Source organism: Haliotis rufescens, unplaced genomic scaffold (genome assembly GCF_023055435.1).
Source record: "Haliotis rufescens isolate VD_foot unplaced genomic scaffold, xgHalRufe1.0.p SCAF_16, whole genome shotgun sequence".
Lineage (NCBI taxonomy): Eukaryota > Metazoa > Mollusca > Gastropoda > Lepetellida > Haliotidae > Haliotis > Haliotis rufescens.
In genome coordinates this window covers 33,740,684-33,756,234 of record NW_025963846.1, presented here as the reverse complement: position 1 = coordinate 33,756,234, position 15,551 = coordinate 33,740,684, and the positions used below count along the sequence as shown (strand labels likewise).

At 40.1% G+C, this 15,551-nt stretch overlaps 1 protein-coding gene across 1 annotated transcript; it reads right to left on the bottom strand.

The window, feature by feature from the left end:
* Nucleotides 1-2,729: 2,729 nt before the first annotated feature.
* Nucleotides 2,730-11,531, bottom strand: LOC124133859 (prostaglandin reductase 1-like). The gene is made up of 9 exons (XM_046498446.2): nucleotides 11,280-11,531; nucleotides 9,184-9,229; nucleotides 8,484-8,534; nucleotides 7,904-8,089; nucleotides 6,227-6,344; nucleotides 5,506-5,658; nucleotides 5,211-5,316; nucleotides 4,535-4,653; nucleotides 2,730-3,832 (listed from the first exon to the last, which is right to left on the bottom strand). The coding sequence occupies exons 1-9, from the start codon at nucleotides 11,383-11,385 to the stop codon at nucleotides 3,722-3,724; spliced, it is 996 nt and encodes a 331-aa protein (XP_046354402.2). The 5' UTR covers nucleotides 11,386-11,531; the 3' UTR covers nucleotides 2,730-3,721.
* Between the last annotated feature and the right edge of the window lie 4,020 nt (nucleotides 11,532-15,551).

Below are 15,551 nucleotides of genomic sequence, written 5' to 3'. Positions count from 1 at the left end.
TTGATTCTGTCTTTCGTAAAGCTTTTTAGCATCATCAAAACTAGTTTCTTGTGAATTTAATTTAATGGTTTTCCATGTTTTGCTTCCTGTCTTTGGAGAAGGATGGGTGACGTCCTGAACAGTTGATGCACTTTTTGGGGGGCACGGGTGGCCCAGTCGTCTAAGGCGCCGCGATTCGCTGTGCAGAGTTGCGTCCTTTGGGCTAGCCAGAAACCTATGATTGTGGGTTCGAATCCCGGTTCGCCCCGATTATGTTTCTAGGTTTGTCAGCACCATACCCGTGCTCGTGGGTTTCACCGAACTGGTAAACGTCTGAGAACTGCATCACTTCGGGCTTTCCTCCCACATTAAGCTGACACGCCGTGATATAACTGGAATACTGTAAAAAGCGGCGTTAAACCCAACTCACTCACTGGTGCACTTTTTAAACCTACTGTCACAAATCCGTTACGTGTGTTTTCTGACGACGGTAAGCACATGTGACAGACAATGCGCATTTGTTGATACCATGGCAGTACGTGTGGCATTTGTGTATGTATGTGTAACATTAATATTGCAGTAGCCTGCCTATATTGACTTTGGAGCTTTCGGAGAAAAGGGGTCGGTGTTTGTTTGAAAGGTTTCCGAAATTTTACGGTTGGTGAATCGTTTTGGTGAATTGACTCATTTCTGAGACAATATCCATTTCTTTCGTGTTCGTGAACAATCGAACCCGGTCTCTCGCAGTTCCTTTGCTGGTGTTAAGCGTTCTGTGTGGTGAACAATCGTTTAATGTTTCAACCTCACCTAACGGGATCGAGTGGTAAGGCTTGCTGACTGGGTTGTTGCATGTCATCGTATCTCAGCTGCGTGGATCGTATGTTCATGATGTCAATCACTGGAGTGTCTGGTTCAGACTTGATTATTAACATACCGCCGTCATATAGCTGGATTATGCTGAGTGCGGCGTTAAACAAAAAATATTTTAAAAAATCCTATGCGGCTGACAAATTATTGAGAGAGTGAATTATATATCATGGCGTGTCAGCTTGCTGCGGTAAGAAAGCCGAAAGTAATGCAGCGTAAATGTTTACCTTCTTGGCGATACCTACAGTGGTATGGTACTGAAAAACCAAGGATCATAATTAGGGCGAATCAGAGACCGCCACAATACCACTTGCTCTACACTGGTTTAAATATCATGCAATTCTAACTTCTAACGTCACTCATACGCCATACGTCATTTCTGTGTTACGTCTGATCTACTTGTTCCTGAATTAACTACGTCATATATATATTTCTTACTTATACTTCCTTACAATACCCTGTGTTTCAATAAATACAATCGTCAGTAACAAGTTGCGTGTTTACGTAGTTTGTTGATTCCGTCTCTCTAAAACTGGAGTACTTCTCACTACGTCTGACATGGCATATATACTATGAATATAAACTATATTTATATATCGCCGATAGCATAAAAACTATTATAATGCGACACATGTACCGCATGTGCTGCTAATATGAATACACCCTTTTCATAGTAAGTCCAGTCTGAACAGGGGCGGTCGGGTAGCCTAGTGGTTAAAGCGTTCGCTCGTCACGCCGAAGACCCGGGTTCGATTCCCGACATGGGTACAATGTGTGAAGCCCATTCCTGGTGTCCCCCGCCGTGATATTGCTGGAATATTGCTAAAAGCGGCGTAAAACCATACTCAGTCAGTCAGTCAGTCCAGTCTGAACAACAGAGAGCCGCGGGGAAGCCGAGTGGTTAAAACGGTTGCCACACCGAAGACCCGTGTTCGAATCCATTCATTGGTACAATTTGTTCATCTCGTCCTTCCTTAGTGTCTCCGTGATATAGCTGGAATATTGCTCAAAATAAATTTGTGTAAATATTGCTTAAAAATCGATGTAAACCATACCTGCTCACTCACACTCCTTGTACTAAAACCTCACAAGAAATGTATACGTGTTATCGATCATTTTTCACCACCAAGGAGGACTTCAAGATCAATGCACACAATTATTCTCGTCATCGAGAACTCAACTAGTTGATATGGTTAACACAGGTGCACGTAGGTTACCCGAGTAGTAGGTCAGTCTTTACATACAAGACGCGTTTATAATCAAAATTGGAAATAAATGTACACTTATTTTCATCTCTGGTTTGTTTCAGAAATGTCACATGACCGGAGTATATGGTTCTTCTCTGCTTGCAGCAATGCTCTTGCGATATCACAAGAAGTCCATTCACTTTTCACATTGTAGAACCCGAGCAAAACGCTTTAACAACGAAGCTACCCTACCCCTGAAGTAAGACGAGTTCTATGGACGAACAACTTCTTTATTACAATTAGTGCGACGTTTTGGTGTAGATCCTAACACCTTTATCAAGCAAGTGATGAATAGTGCTAAACAACATAGGTATACATACTTATTAACAACAAATGTTATACAGTTAATTGATTGATGGACACAGAGGGATGATTAAGATAATTGGAAGCCAGTGGATGACTAATGAACACAGAGTGAACAAGCAGACTGATGGAGATGATGGAACCAACTTCTAAATGCCACTGAAAGAAGTTACCCTACCGCTGCCTTTCCCTCGGATCGGAATGTGGTGTCACTATATACACGAAACCCCTATTTGCGTCCACTTTGATAAATTAAATGAGTCAGCTAATGATTCCATCATATAAACAGAGGAAAACACATAAAGCTATCACATTCTATATGAAACTCAGAAATTCAGAATTAGAGAAACGTTATTTTGAATGTAATTGTTTATTACAGATACCTCTTTATTTCAAACAATAAACGACAAAACAAGGTTTTCTTTCCATCGTTTTATAGATATATATATGATGGAATGTTGATCTTGTTAATGTTTATCGAGTTACAAATCTCCACAACAATATCACACGGCTATAATATCAAAATGATGGATATATCGAGTATTTGCACACTTCACTGACACTGAAGTGCGTACGAATAACTGCGGAATGAAATGCCAACACTCGGGGATCAAATGGCTGGTCTAGGCTTCATAGCTAATCAGGATTCGAACACACGTTTCTGGACCGCCTAAGGGGTTTCACAATCCAAATGAAGCCACTTTTCGTACCCACTAAGACAAATTAGCGAGCGAGCGAGTGAGTGAGTATGGTTTTACGCCGCTTTTAGCATGTTCCAGCAATATCACGGCGGGGGACACCAGAAATGGGCTTCACACATTGTACCCATGTCAGGAATCGAACCCAGGTCTCCGGCATGACGAGCGAACGCTTTAACCAATAGGCTACCCGACCGCCCCTAAAGACAAATTAGATGACGTATCTGAATTACTGATCGCGAACATAATATAGTGGACAGCAAACAAAACTATCATAGTCTATGTAAGAACTCATATATAAACTACTGTGAAGAAGTTAATGAACACCCAATTTTTTAATATTACTAATTTGTCATGGCTTGAAATGCCCATTTCGTTTGAGCAGTATATGTTATGGGACAGAGCGTATGGTATGTTGATGCTGAATGTTTTCCAAATGCCGCATATATACACAGACCTTCAGCTGGCTAGTACAATAATCTATCTATCCACACAAGCAGTGTACACTTCACGAAACACTACATCTGCATGATATCAGCATAAGTAGGAATGTCACGATGGTGCAGTAGTGTTCAAACTGATCTAAAGCGGAATGAAATGCCAACACTCAGTCATCAAATGGCTGGTCTAGGCTTTAACGATCATCTTCCCAATGTTGGCTCCTTTCAACAAAGACATGAAGATCTGGGGCATGTCCTCGAAACCCTCTTTGACCGTCTCTCTGTACTTGATCTTGCCCTGGAATAGAATACAATGTAAATAAGTCATAAGAGAAGGTGTGCTGCGTTGAAGGACCACGCTGTCCTGTTTACGAAAGACGATAGTGATGGACACGTAAAATAATTTATTTCGTTGGACACTGCTACATATACAGGTATTTTTCGAAACCATCTTTGACCGTCTCTCTGTATTTGATCATGTCCTGGAATAGCATACAATGTAAAACAAGCTCTATGAAAGTGATCAGATATCTATTTGTTTTAAAGTATTGAGAATCTTGATTAAAGTTTAACAAAGGATATGACCTACTATAATCCCCGAAAGAAGTGGAGGTCAAACAATATTTTTTTTACATGTGAAACCGCATCAACACGAAGTCGTAGACATAATGGAAAGAATTAATTACCATATTATTCACATTTCGAGACTGCCGTAGTGACAAAATAAGGCAAGAACGTTTGTGAGGATTCTACTAGGGCCATAAAGTTAAACGATACGGTAATGGAGTTCGAGGTAAGGATTTTTCAATGTGGATGGACCTTCGAGACAACCGGATCTATATGGATACACTCGTAAAACATCTATTTAGAAACAAAAGGTGTTTGACTACAATATCTGTGAGGATTCTTCTGAATAATGGTTTATGTATTGTTAAGTGAATGGAATTGTACTTTGAGTTTTTATTTTGTTGAGTTGTTACTCCAGCTGTTAAGAACTCACTTCGTCTATCCATTTCTTCATTTCAGCTTTGCCCTCCGGATATTTTTCCAACCATCGCATCACCATGAAACCTTCCACTTTAAGTTGTTTGGATAAGATCGTCATGAACGGATCTGGAGCTGGAACAGACACAAAACACACATGGATATACAAACGAAAATAGGAGACGTGTTCGAAATGTAGTTTTCTCATGTTATCTCTTTCTGTCTCACTTTCATCGACCTGGAGCTGAACACACACAATAAACCCATGGATGTACAGAAGAGAGTAGGAGCCTTGTAGGAAATGTAGTGTTTTGTGTTATCTCCTTAAATCTCACTTTATCGACCTGGAGCTGAACACACACATTACACACATGGTTGTACAGAAGAGAGTAGGAGCCTTGTAGGAATGTAGTTTTTGTGTTATCTTTTTATATCTCACTTTCTCGACCAGGAGCTGAATACACACAATAAACCCATGGATGTACAGAAGAAAGAAGGAGCCTTGTAGGAAATGTAGTTTTTTTGTGTTAATGGAAGTAATGTTTATTTTAAAAATATGTATTTACAGAAATGTGACAGATTTACACAACCCTAAGCCTGAAATACGTATACAGCTATATCTAGGTGCATATATTTATCATTTAACAAATGAAGAGGAAAGTTCATGGATGTATTACTCGATAAATACTCACTGAGTGGTGGTTTTGTTGCATTGTAGATTGAGATACCACCACAAATGGAAATCCTACCGAACAGTTTCATGTGTTGAAGTGCTTTAGCAGTGAAATCTCCTCCAACCTGCAAAAGTTTATGATGGTTGTAAGTCTTTAGTTACTAACCCCGTCGCTGTGCAACTTGCAGATAGTCTACTGCCCCATTGCTTCCATCTAATATATCTAATTATAAACAGCCCTGGTCTCCAAATGCCAAATCAGTGCCCAACTTTGGCACTGGTAAATTTTCGAATAAAATGGGTGTTGTACGTACATTATCAAAGTAGCAGTCAATTCCATCAGGGGCCGCCTCTTTCAAGGACTTGCTGATGTCAGCTTCCTTGTAGTTGAACACGTGATCAAATCCAAGACTCTTCACCCAATCACATTTCTCCTTTGTTCCCGCAAAGCCAATCACCTTGCACCCCTGTGAAATGGAATTGAAACAATCTGTTTTCCGAAAAGTAAGTCAACAATAACAGTTTTATACCGTTCCAGTACCATCTACTGAGCAACTGTAATCGTTCATGTAAATAACAACATTCATATAATCCGAACTGATAATATCAAAAGTCAAGTTAACTTACGTGGGTATTCCATGTATAGAAATATTCAAACAAAGCTGAAATAATCCCAGTAAACAATGGGTTATCTGAATGGGTTAGCCACTGGTCCGTTGGTCCTGCGACAAGTGATATACGTGTTTGTCCCAGTGGATTCAGAGGGATGGCAGATGGGGGGCTTTTGCAGCATCATGTATGTATTCTGAGAGTTGTTGGGTATAAGTTGCCGGGTACAAGTACATTCAACTGTAGTTAACTACTAGCAACTACACCGTGACATAGTGAGTAACTTCATCACAACTTCACCCCTTCTTTTGATATAAAGGTATTATTAAATTGATCATTGGTCCAAAGTGATAGTGATCTAGTAAAATGAATAAAGTGGTGACCATCCCTGGTGTATTCATTATGTAATATGTGGTATGTTCTCACCTTGATCTTGGCGATCTGTCCGACAGCACTGCCCACTGCCCCCGCGGCACCGTTGACCAACACAGTCTCCCCAGCCTTAGGTTGACAGATCTCCAGGAACCCGAAATAGGCCGTCACCCTGAAGTGATGCAGTCGCGTAAATCAAAATGCCAAAACCTAGGGACATCCACAAAGTCTCACAAAAATCGAAGCTGCAAAATCATTGATATCTACTAGCCGACATACTCGTTCTCATAATATCAACCACTGGTTTGTCAAGACTCTATTTTAACAGGCTGGTGTGATTTAGTTGGGATATTGCTGACTGGCGTTAAAAACATTCACCCACTCACTCATTGTTAACACCTAATTCATTGACATCGCATCTAATTTACTGGCATTACTTCCAATACACTGACATCACACTTAATTAACTAACATCACACTTAATTAACTAACATCACACTTAATTTACTGACATCACACTTAATTAACTACCATCACACTTAATTTACTTACATCACACTTAATTAACTGACATCACACTTAATTAACTAACATCACACTTAATTTACTAACATCAAACTTAATTAACTAACATCACACTTAATTTACTAACATCACACTTAATTAACTAACATCACACTTAATTTACTAACATCACACTTAATTAACTAACATCACACTTAATTTACTAACATCACACTTAATTAATAACATCACACTTAATTTACTAACATCATACTTAATTTACTAACATCACACTTAATTTACTAACATCAAACTTAATTAACTAACATCACACTTAATTTACTTACATCATACTTAATTTACTAACATCATACTTAATTTACTAACATTTTACTTACTTTACTTACATCATACTTAATTTACTAACATCATACTTAATTTACTTACATCATACTTAATTTACTTACATCATACTTAATTTACTTACATCATACTTCATTTACTTACAACACGCTTACTTTACTAACAACATACTTAATTAACTAACATCACACTTAATTTACTAACATCATACTTAATTTACTTACATCATACTTAATTTACTAACATCATACTTAACTTACTTACATCATACTTAATTTACTTACATCATACTTAATTTACTAACATCATACTTAATTTACTTACAACACACTTACTTTACTTACATCATACTTAATTTACTAACATTTTACTTACTTTACTAACATCTCACTTAATTTACTAACATCATACTTAATTTACTTACAACACACTTACTTTACTTACATCATACTTAATTTACAAACATTTTACTTACTTTACTTACATCATACTTAATTTACTAACATCATACTTAATTTACTTACATCATACTTAATTTACTTACATTATACTTAATTTACTAACATCATACTTAATTTACTAACATTATACTTACTATACTTACAACACACTTAATTTACTTACATCATGCTTAATTTACTAACATTATACTTACTTTACTTACATCATACTTAATTTACTAAAATCATACTTAATTTACTTACATCATATTTAATTTACTAACATCATACTTAATTTACATTACACTTAATTTACTAACATCACACTTAATTTACTAACATCATGCTTAATTTACTTACATCACACTTAATTTACTTACATCACTTACACTACACCTAAATCACTGTTGATGAGAGCACCTACCCTGGCATGCCCAAGATTCCCAGTGCGAGAGATGGCTCCAGTTTTCCAAGATCTGGCACTTTGAGGAACTGAATGGCTTCCATGTCTTTTGGTTTTGTAGGGTCGACCAGTGTACGTGAACGCCACCCCGCATACATCTGGACCAGGCATCCTACAGGGTAGTCCTTGCTTTTACTCTCCGTCACCCTGGGAACAAGCACAAGAACGTGAACTCTGTCTAAACCGACATCTGATAAGTTTGAAGGAAAATATGTCATATGAGCTACACTTTGCATTACAATATATGATATATATATAAAAGAAATCTTTGTGCATTGTAAATATAGTGAACCAAATTTTTTTCTTTAAGGGAGTGCTTCTTCAGGGCGGTAATTCATGACAGATAAACATAGAACATTTCTGTAAAAGTATATTATTAGCACTTGTTAAAAGGATGTAAATTTGATACAGTTTGAATCAGTATAATAGTAATCTGAATCAGTATAATCAGTATAATAGTAATCTATAATAGTACATAATTATGGTGATTAAAATTCAAAAGTATTAGAAACTGGTTAGTAGGTATCACCATGGTCCTTACCTTGCTACCTGTTCGCCCATGACACAACTCCCGACAGGGAAAGTATGCACCCTGAAAAAGCAGTGGAACCAACTACACTGTCTGAGGTGTTAAATGTTTTTCACGTTGAGCCACATGCGCTTGCAGTAGGTTTCGGCACCAGCCCAAAGTTTGTTGGACTGCACTGTTTCAGCACAACAACAGACTATGCATGTGAGACGTTATGTCAGAGCTCCACCCTGTAGCTTTGAGTTTTCAAAGCAAATGGCCTAATATCAATCACAGTAGTTCACATCCAATTTAATAGGGCCGCCTCCGTGGTCTTGTGGTACAGCGTCCGCTCGGAGAGCGGAAGGTCCGGGGTTCGATCCCCGACTGCGTCAAACCAAAAGACGTTAAAATATGGTACTTGTTGTTACCCTGTCTGGCGCTCGACATTAAGGGGCTAAAACATGGACTGGTCGGCTCAGAGTCAGTATACTGTGTCTGAGTGGGGTATTCATGTTAAACTGCGGCATGGTATCTCAGTGAGCTAGCACTATAAATCGGCATCAGTCCGGACTAGTACAAGCAGCCACACAAACACACACACGTACATACACGTCGCTATATAAGTGCAATGATCTTGGACGCGACGTTAAACCCCATCTCACATCACCTCACCCCACATCAAATTTAATAAAACCATTTTGACAAAAAAAACCTCCAACCTCGATCTTACCTCATGTATGGATCCACACTGAGATATACTGCATCACAGATGAATTCTGAAAAAGCATATAAACAATATGTCAATAAACAAACACATATACATGTGTAGTTACACCGTTAAATGATGATGTTAGTCCCAGAAACACATTACACAAACGGGACTATTTCTCTCCAGTGTTATTTGAAAAGCCGATATAAACTGTCTTCCAAACGTTCCCAGCCCTCCTTCACACGTTTTTTCACTGACATAATCATAAGAAACCATAACCATAAGCATAAGATAGCTATGCTAAATGTCATCCTACATTTGTAAGCGTTAGCTTCCTCGTTGAATCTATATTCTTGAAAATTACTCCATTCTGACTGGTCAATCAGAGGTTGTCAAATCACAAGAAACCCCCTTTGATTGAAACAGCGGAATTGTCAGCCGCATCAACGCGGAAGTTAATATTATATATATATCGTTGTCGGTAAGCATATTTAAATAATTATAACTACAATTATAGGTTACATATGCAAAGTTGCGGTTACTACATGTTTATATCCTAAGTTAAAAACAACACATTTTACCAATTGCCATAACCAATCCCCGATCAGATGAAGGAGTGAGTATATACTCTGAAACGTTGTGCTCCTCATAATAAAGATGTTGACCTCCATACATTCTCTTCCTTACACCTGATATTACTGCTTCAGATCCGCCTGTTTAGCCATTTCCCCCAAAAAGAATTAATAACATGAAAATTTAGTGATACCCTTTTATGTATATATCAATAATAGGCACAATACAGTCAATTAGTTATTGCGATTTTTATTTAATTTATGTCCTCTTTTCTTTCAGGTATTTTTTAATATAAGATACAAAAATTTAAAAAATATTAATTGGACTCGCTAAAATAGTTTCGTGCATGTCCTAGAATGTTCACACACACACACACACACACACACACACACACACACACACACACACACACACACACACACGCTGCAATTGATATAACAGCCCCCAACTTTTATAATCTACCCACAAATGAACGGTTAAATTACCAGGATGACTTGCTGTTTTGAATCACCGTGCCCTATATCCAGTGCTTTATTTACACTAGCTTTCGACTAACTTGCATTGCACTTGAATGAAGGGGTCTAGTCGTGTCCTTGGTAGATAACTAGCCTGGAGCAGAAACTGGGACGACCAGCTATTTGTCTGTCAACGTGAAGCGAGTCCCTAAGCCTTCTTACTGGGTCACCACGGACTTGGGTGTAGTGTTGTACGGGGTACATACACCAGGACCCACTTGCACAAAGCGATCTTAGCGCTAAGATGATCGTAACTCCCATACTTTAACATAGGCTTACAATAGTTGTAGCGCTAAAATCGCTTTGTGCAAGTAGGCCCAGGACTGGACTTTGTAACCGGATCCAGCCAGGTCAAATTTTAAGTCCTAAGTCAGTGATCCGAGTGAGTGAATGAGTGAGTGAGTAGTCAGAGTGAGTGAGTGAGGTGTGTGCAATATTCAAACAACATGACGACGGTATGTTCAAATGGAATCCAAGCAAGGTGCATGAAGCAGTATCAGAGAAAATATTCCACCTAGTATAGCTTAGATAAGGTAGTTGGACACATCTTTCCCTGTGATCAAGTGGCGAAATTTGCTAGTGATGAATCAAAGTATAGGCAACAGCGGTGGCATTGAATAACACGAATACTACATTTGGCAATTTGGCATGGGCGGATACAGAGGGGTGGGGTGTGTGTGTGTGGGGGGGGTGGTCCCTTTTTATTTCGAAAAAAAATCTTTATTTCTGTATAAATTACCACCAAAGACAATAAATAGATCTCAATTGTGCACCCCCCCCCCCCCCCGCCCGCTGTATCCGCCCATGTTTGGTATTCCAAAACAGCGGCCGCATTGAAGGACATGAATACTACATTTGGTATTCCAAAACAGCGGCGGCAATGAATGACATGGGACTTTTCTATAACATCATCAGGCACCTTCTTTCAATGCACCTTAGCCAGTCAACTATACCCTAACCCAGTGTTGTGTATGGCATTATAACGGTGCGGTGGGAGATCTCAAGTCTATCACTACACTATATTCTCACCTCCATCTTTCAATGCAGGAAGGTCCTCTTCTTCAAGCTTGAAGTTGGAGTCTTTTGGCTCCCCATCGAACTTTGTTGCAAGAATCCACTTTTTTGCCTTAACCATATTGACGTTAGCCTGCTTACCTGTGATCCTTCAGCTATATATACGTACTACGCTAGTGGTTGACACAGCAGTGATACCGATATGTTGGGTCTCTTTGGCCGGCTACCAACAAATGCGTGTAAAGGTCGGGTGGTAACGTGTTTGGCAGGTATGTATAACTTGTTCAACGGTCTGCATTGTTTGCGTAAGGCAGTGACGTGAAGAGGTTATCTATAGCGACCTGAAACGCGATGAGCTGGGTTCTAAATGGATAATAATATGTTTCTCAAGGCCTAGTTTTTATTGCTTATATTTTCGAACTGCGGTCAGGTAATATATTCCTGGATTGATTTCCACGCTGAGATAATGCGGGTGCATGATATTCTGTGCATGTACTCGCTTGCTATAATGGATAGTTGAACGTCTGAGATCAAATGTGGTTGTGTGGTGGTCGCTGTGTTGGCAAGGGGGTACGCAGCTGTCTGACATACTGTAAACTACGTTTATAACGAACACGCTTATAACGAACCGACGGATATAACAAACATATTTTTGGCCCCGGACATTTGCTATATATATGCTGTATATATTCTTATAACGAAATACGGTTATATCGAACTAAATTCAGTGGTCCCTTTGAGTTCGTTATAACCGTAGTTAATCGGACTGGACTGGACTTGAGTTGTGCATCACGGTGTGCCAGCTTGGTGTGGCGAGGAAGCCAGAGGTGGTGCAGGGCGAACGTTTGGTGTGTTCGTGAAACCTGCAGTGGTGTGGTACTGTCAACCCCTATGTTAATGGGGAGTTAGCTCTTTGGGGAAAATCAAGGACAACATCGGCATCACTGTCCCGGAACGTTTAAAGCACAACAGATAAACAATAAACAAGAAATACGCAATGAGCGTCCTTACACATCCTTCACATGTTCCTGACTTACATGTTCTTCACATATTCCTGACTTACACATCCTTCACATGTTCCTGACTTACACGTCCTTCACATGTTCCTGACTTACACATCCTTCACATGTTCCTGACTTACACATCCTTCACATGTTCCTGACTTACACATCCTTCACATGTTCCAGTCTTACAAGTCCTTCACATGTGCCTGACTTACACGTCTTTCGCATGTTCTGACTTACACGTCCTTCACATGTTCCTGTCTTACACATCCGTCACATGTTCCTGACTTAAACGTCCTTCACATGTTCCTGTAGTACGCGTCCTTCACATGTATGTTCCTTTCTTACACGTCCTTCATGTGCCCCAGTCTTACACGTCCTTCACATGTTCCTGTCTTACACGTCCTTCACATGTTCCAGTCTTACACGTCCTTCACATGTTCCTGACTTACACATCCTTCACATGCTCCTGTCTTACACATCCTTCACATGTTCCTGTCTTACACGTCCTTCACATATTCCTGACTTACACATCCTTCACATGTTCCTGACTTACACATCCTTCACATGTTCCTGACTTACACATCCTTCACATGTTCCTGTCTTACACGTCCTTCACATGTTCCTGACTTACACATCCTTCACATGCTCCTGTCTTACACATCCTTCACATGCTCCTGTCTTACACATCCTTCACATGTTCCTGTCTTACACGTCCTTCACATGTTCCTGTCTTACACGTCCTTCACATGTTCCTGACTTACACATCCTTCACATGTTCCTGTCTTACACATCCTTCACATTTTCCTGTCTTACACATCCTTCACATTTTCCTCTCTTACACGTCCTTCACATTTTCCTGTCTTACACGTCCTTCACATTTTCCTGACTTACACGTCCTTCACATGTTCCTGTCTTACACATCCGTCACATGTTCCTGACTTAAACGTCCTTCACATGTTCCTGTAGTACGCGTCCTTCACATGTATGTTCCTTTCTTACACGTCCTTCATGTGCCCCAGTCTTACACGTCCTTCACATGTTCCTGTCTTACACGTCCTTCACATGTTCCAGTCTTACACGTCCTTCACATGTTCCTGACTTACACATCCTTCACATGCTCCTGTCTTACACATCCTTCACATGTTCCTCTCTTACACATCCTTCACAAGTTCCTGACTTACACGTCCTTCACATGTTCCTGTCTTACACGTCCTTCACATTTTCCTGACTTACACATCCTTCACATTTTCCTGTCTTACACGTCCTTCACATGTTCCTGTCTTACACATCCTTCACATGTTCCTCTCTTACACATCCTTCACAAGTTCCTGACTTACACGTCCTTCACATGTTCCTGTCTTACACGTCCTTCACATTTTCCTGACTTACACATCCTTCACAAGTTCCTCTCTTACACATCCTTCACATGTTCCTGTCTTACACGTCCTTCACATGTTCCTGTCTTACACGTCCTTCACATGTTCCTGTCTTACACGTCCTTCACATGTTCCTGACTTACACGTCCTTCACATGTTCCTGTCTTACACGTCCTTCACATGTTCCTGACTTACACATCCTTCACATGTTCCTGTCTTACACATCCTTCACATTTTCCTGTCTTACACATCCTTCACATTTTCCTCTCTTACACGTCCTTCACATTTTCCTGTCTTACACGTCCTTCACATTTTCCTGACTTACACGTCCTTCACATGTTCCTGACTTACACATCCTTCACATGTTCCTGACTTACATGTCCTTCACATGTTCCTGACTTACACATCCTTCACATGTTCCTCTCTTACACATCCTTCACATTTTCCTCTCTTACACATCCTTCACATTTTCCTGTCTTACACGTCCCTCATGGGCTTCAGTCTTACATGTCTTTCACATGTTCCTGACTTACACGTCCTTCACATGTTCCTGACCTACACGTCCTTCACATGTTCCTGACCTACACGTCCTTCACATGTTCCTGACCTACACGTCCTTCACATGTTCCTGACCTACACGTCCTTCACATGTTCCTGACCTACACGTCCTTCACATGTTCCTGACTTACACATTTTTCACATGTTTCTGACTTACACGTCCTTCACATGTTCCTGACTTACACGTGTTCCACGTCCTTTACCTTTTCCCGAATTACATGTCCTTCACGACTTTTACTCCTTTCACATTGTCCCTACTTATTCTGTGCGGGTCAGGCAACAAACACCACTTTTTCATTGTGTGAGTGGCGGGCGCGACGTTTATCCAAAATAGACATACCGTTTTCAGCTTCAACGAAATCATTATATACCCTATCGTGTCAATGGTTGTTCTGGTCCATCGATCACTTGAGTGTCTGGTTTGTTTACAGGCCGCCGTTGCTTGGCAGGAATACTTCTGTGTGGCGTCAGGCAAAAAACACCTTTTTGTTAATGCAAATTGTGTGAATGGTGGATGCGACCGGTAGGGCGGGACATTATTACCCTTTTCGCAAACACCAGGGTCCACTTGCACAAAGCGATCTTAGCGCTACGACTATTGTAAGCCTATGTTAAAGTATGGGAGTTACGATCATCTTAGCGCTAAGATCGCTTTGTGCAAGTGGACCCTGGTGTCATTACTGATTTTCAGTGATCTAATCATATAATTTTCACCGCCAGTTTGTCTTTTACGCCCAATGAAATCTGGGTGGACAATCGGGACTGGTTATTCGCTGGCGTTGACTTTAAATATTTACAAGTCTTTTACATTTTCTTGCCTTACATACCCTTCACAAGTCCTGGAATTATCTGGATGTACAGCGTGAGGATCCGGCGTAGGACAGGTCTTCAGCAACCCATGCTTGCCGTAAAAGGCGACTATGCTTGTCGTAAGAGGCAACTAACGGGATCGGGTGGTCTGGTCTGCGTGGATCGATGCTCATGATGTCAATCACTGGATTGTCTGGTCCAGACCCGATTATTTACAGACCGCCGTCATATAGCTGGAATACTGCTGAGTGCGGCGTAAAACAACAAACAAACATGGCGTCTTGACACAGACGACATTGATATACAAGTATCAGAAATACAATCGTTAGTTTGCGAACAGGCAGCCTTCTGACGTTTGTAAATCCGTTCTCTCTACAACAGAATAGAATACTTTCTGAAAACCTCTGACATGGCACATAAATTATATACGTAAGTCCTTAGTGTAAAGTAGTGTGACATTTGGACGCCAATGACTGTTACTTTGTATCATATATGTCCAGTGTATACACATACCCAGTGCATCTTCTGCGCTAGCA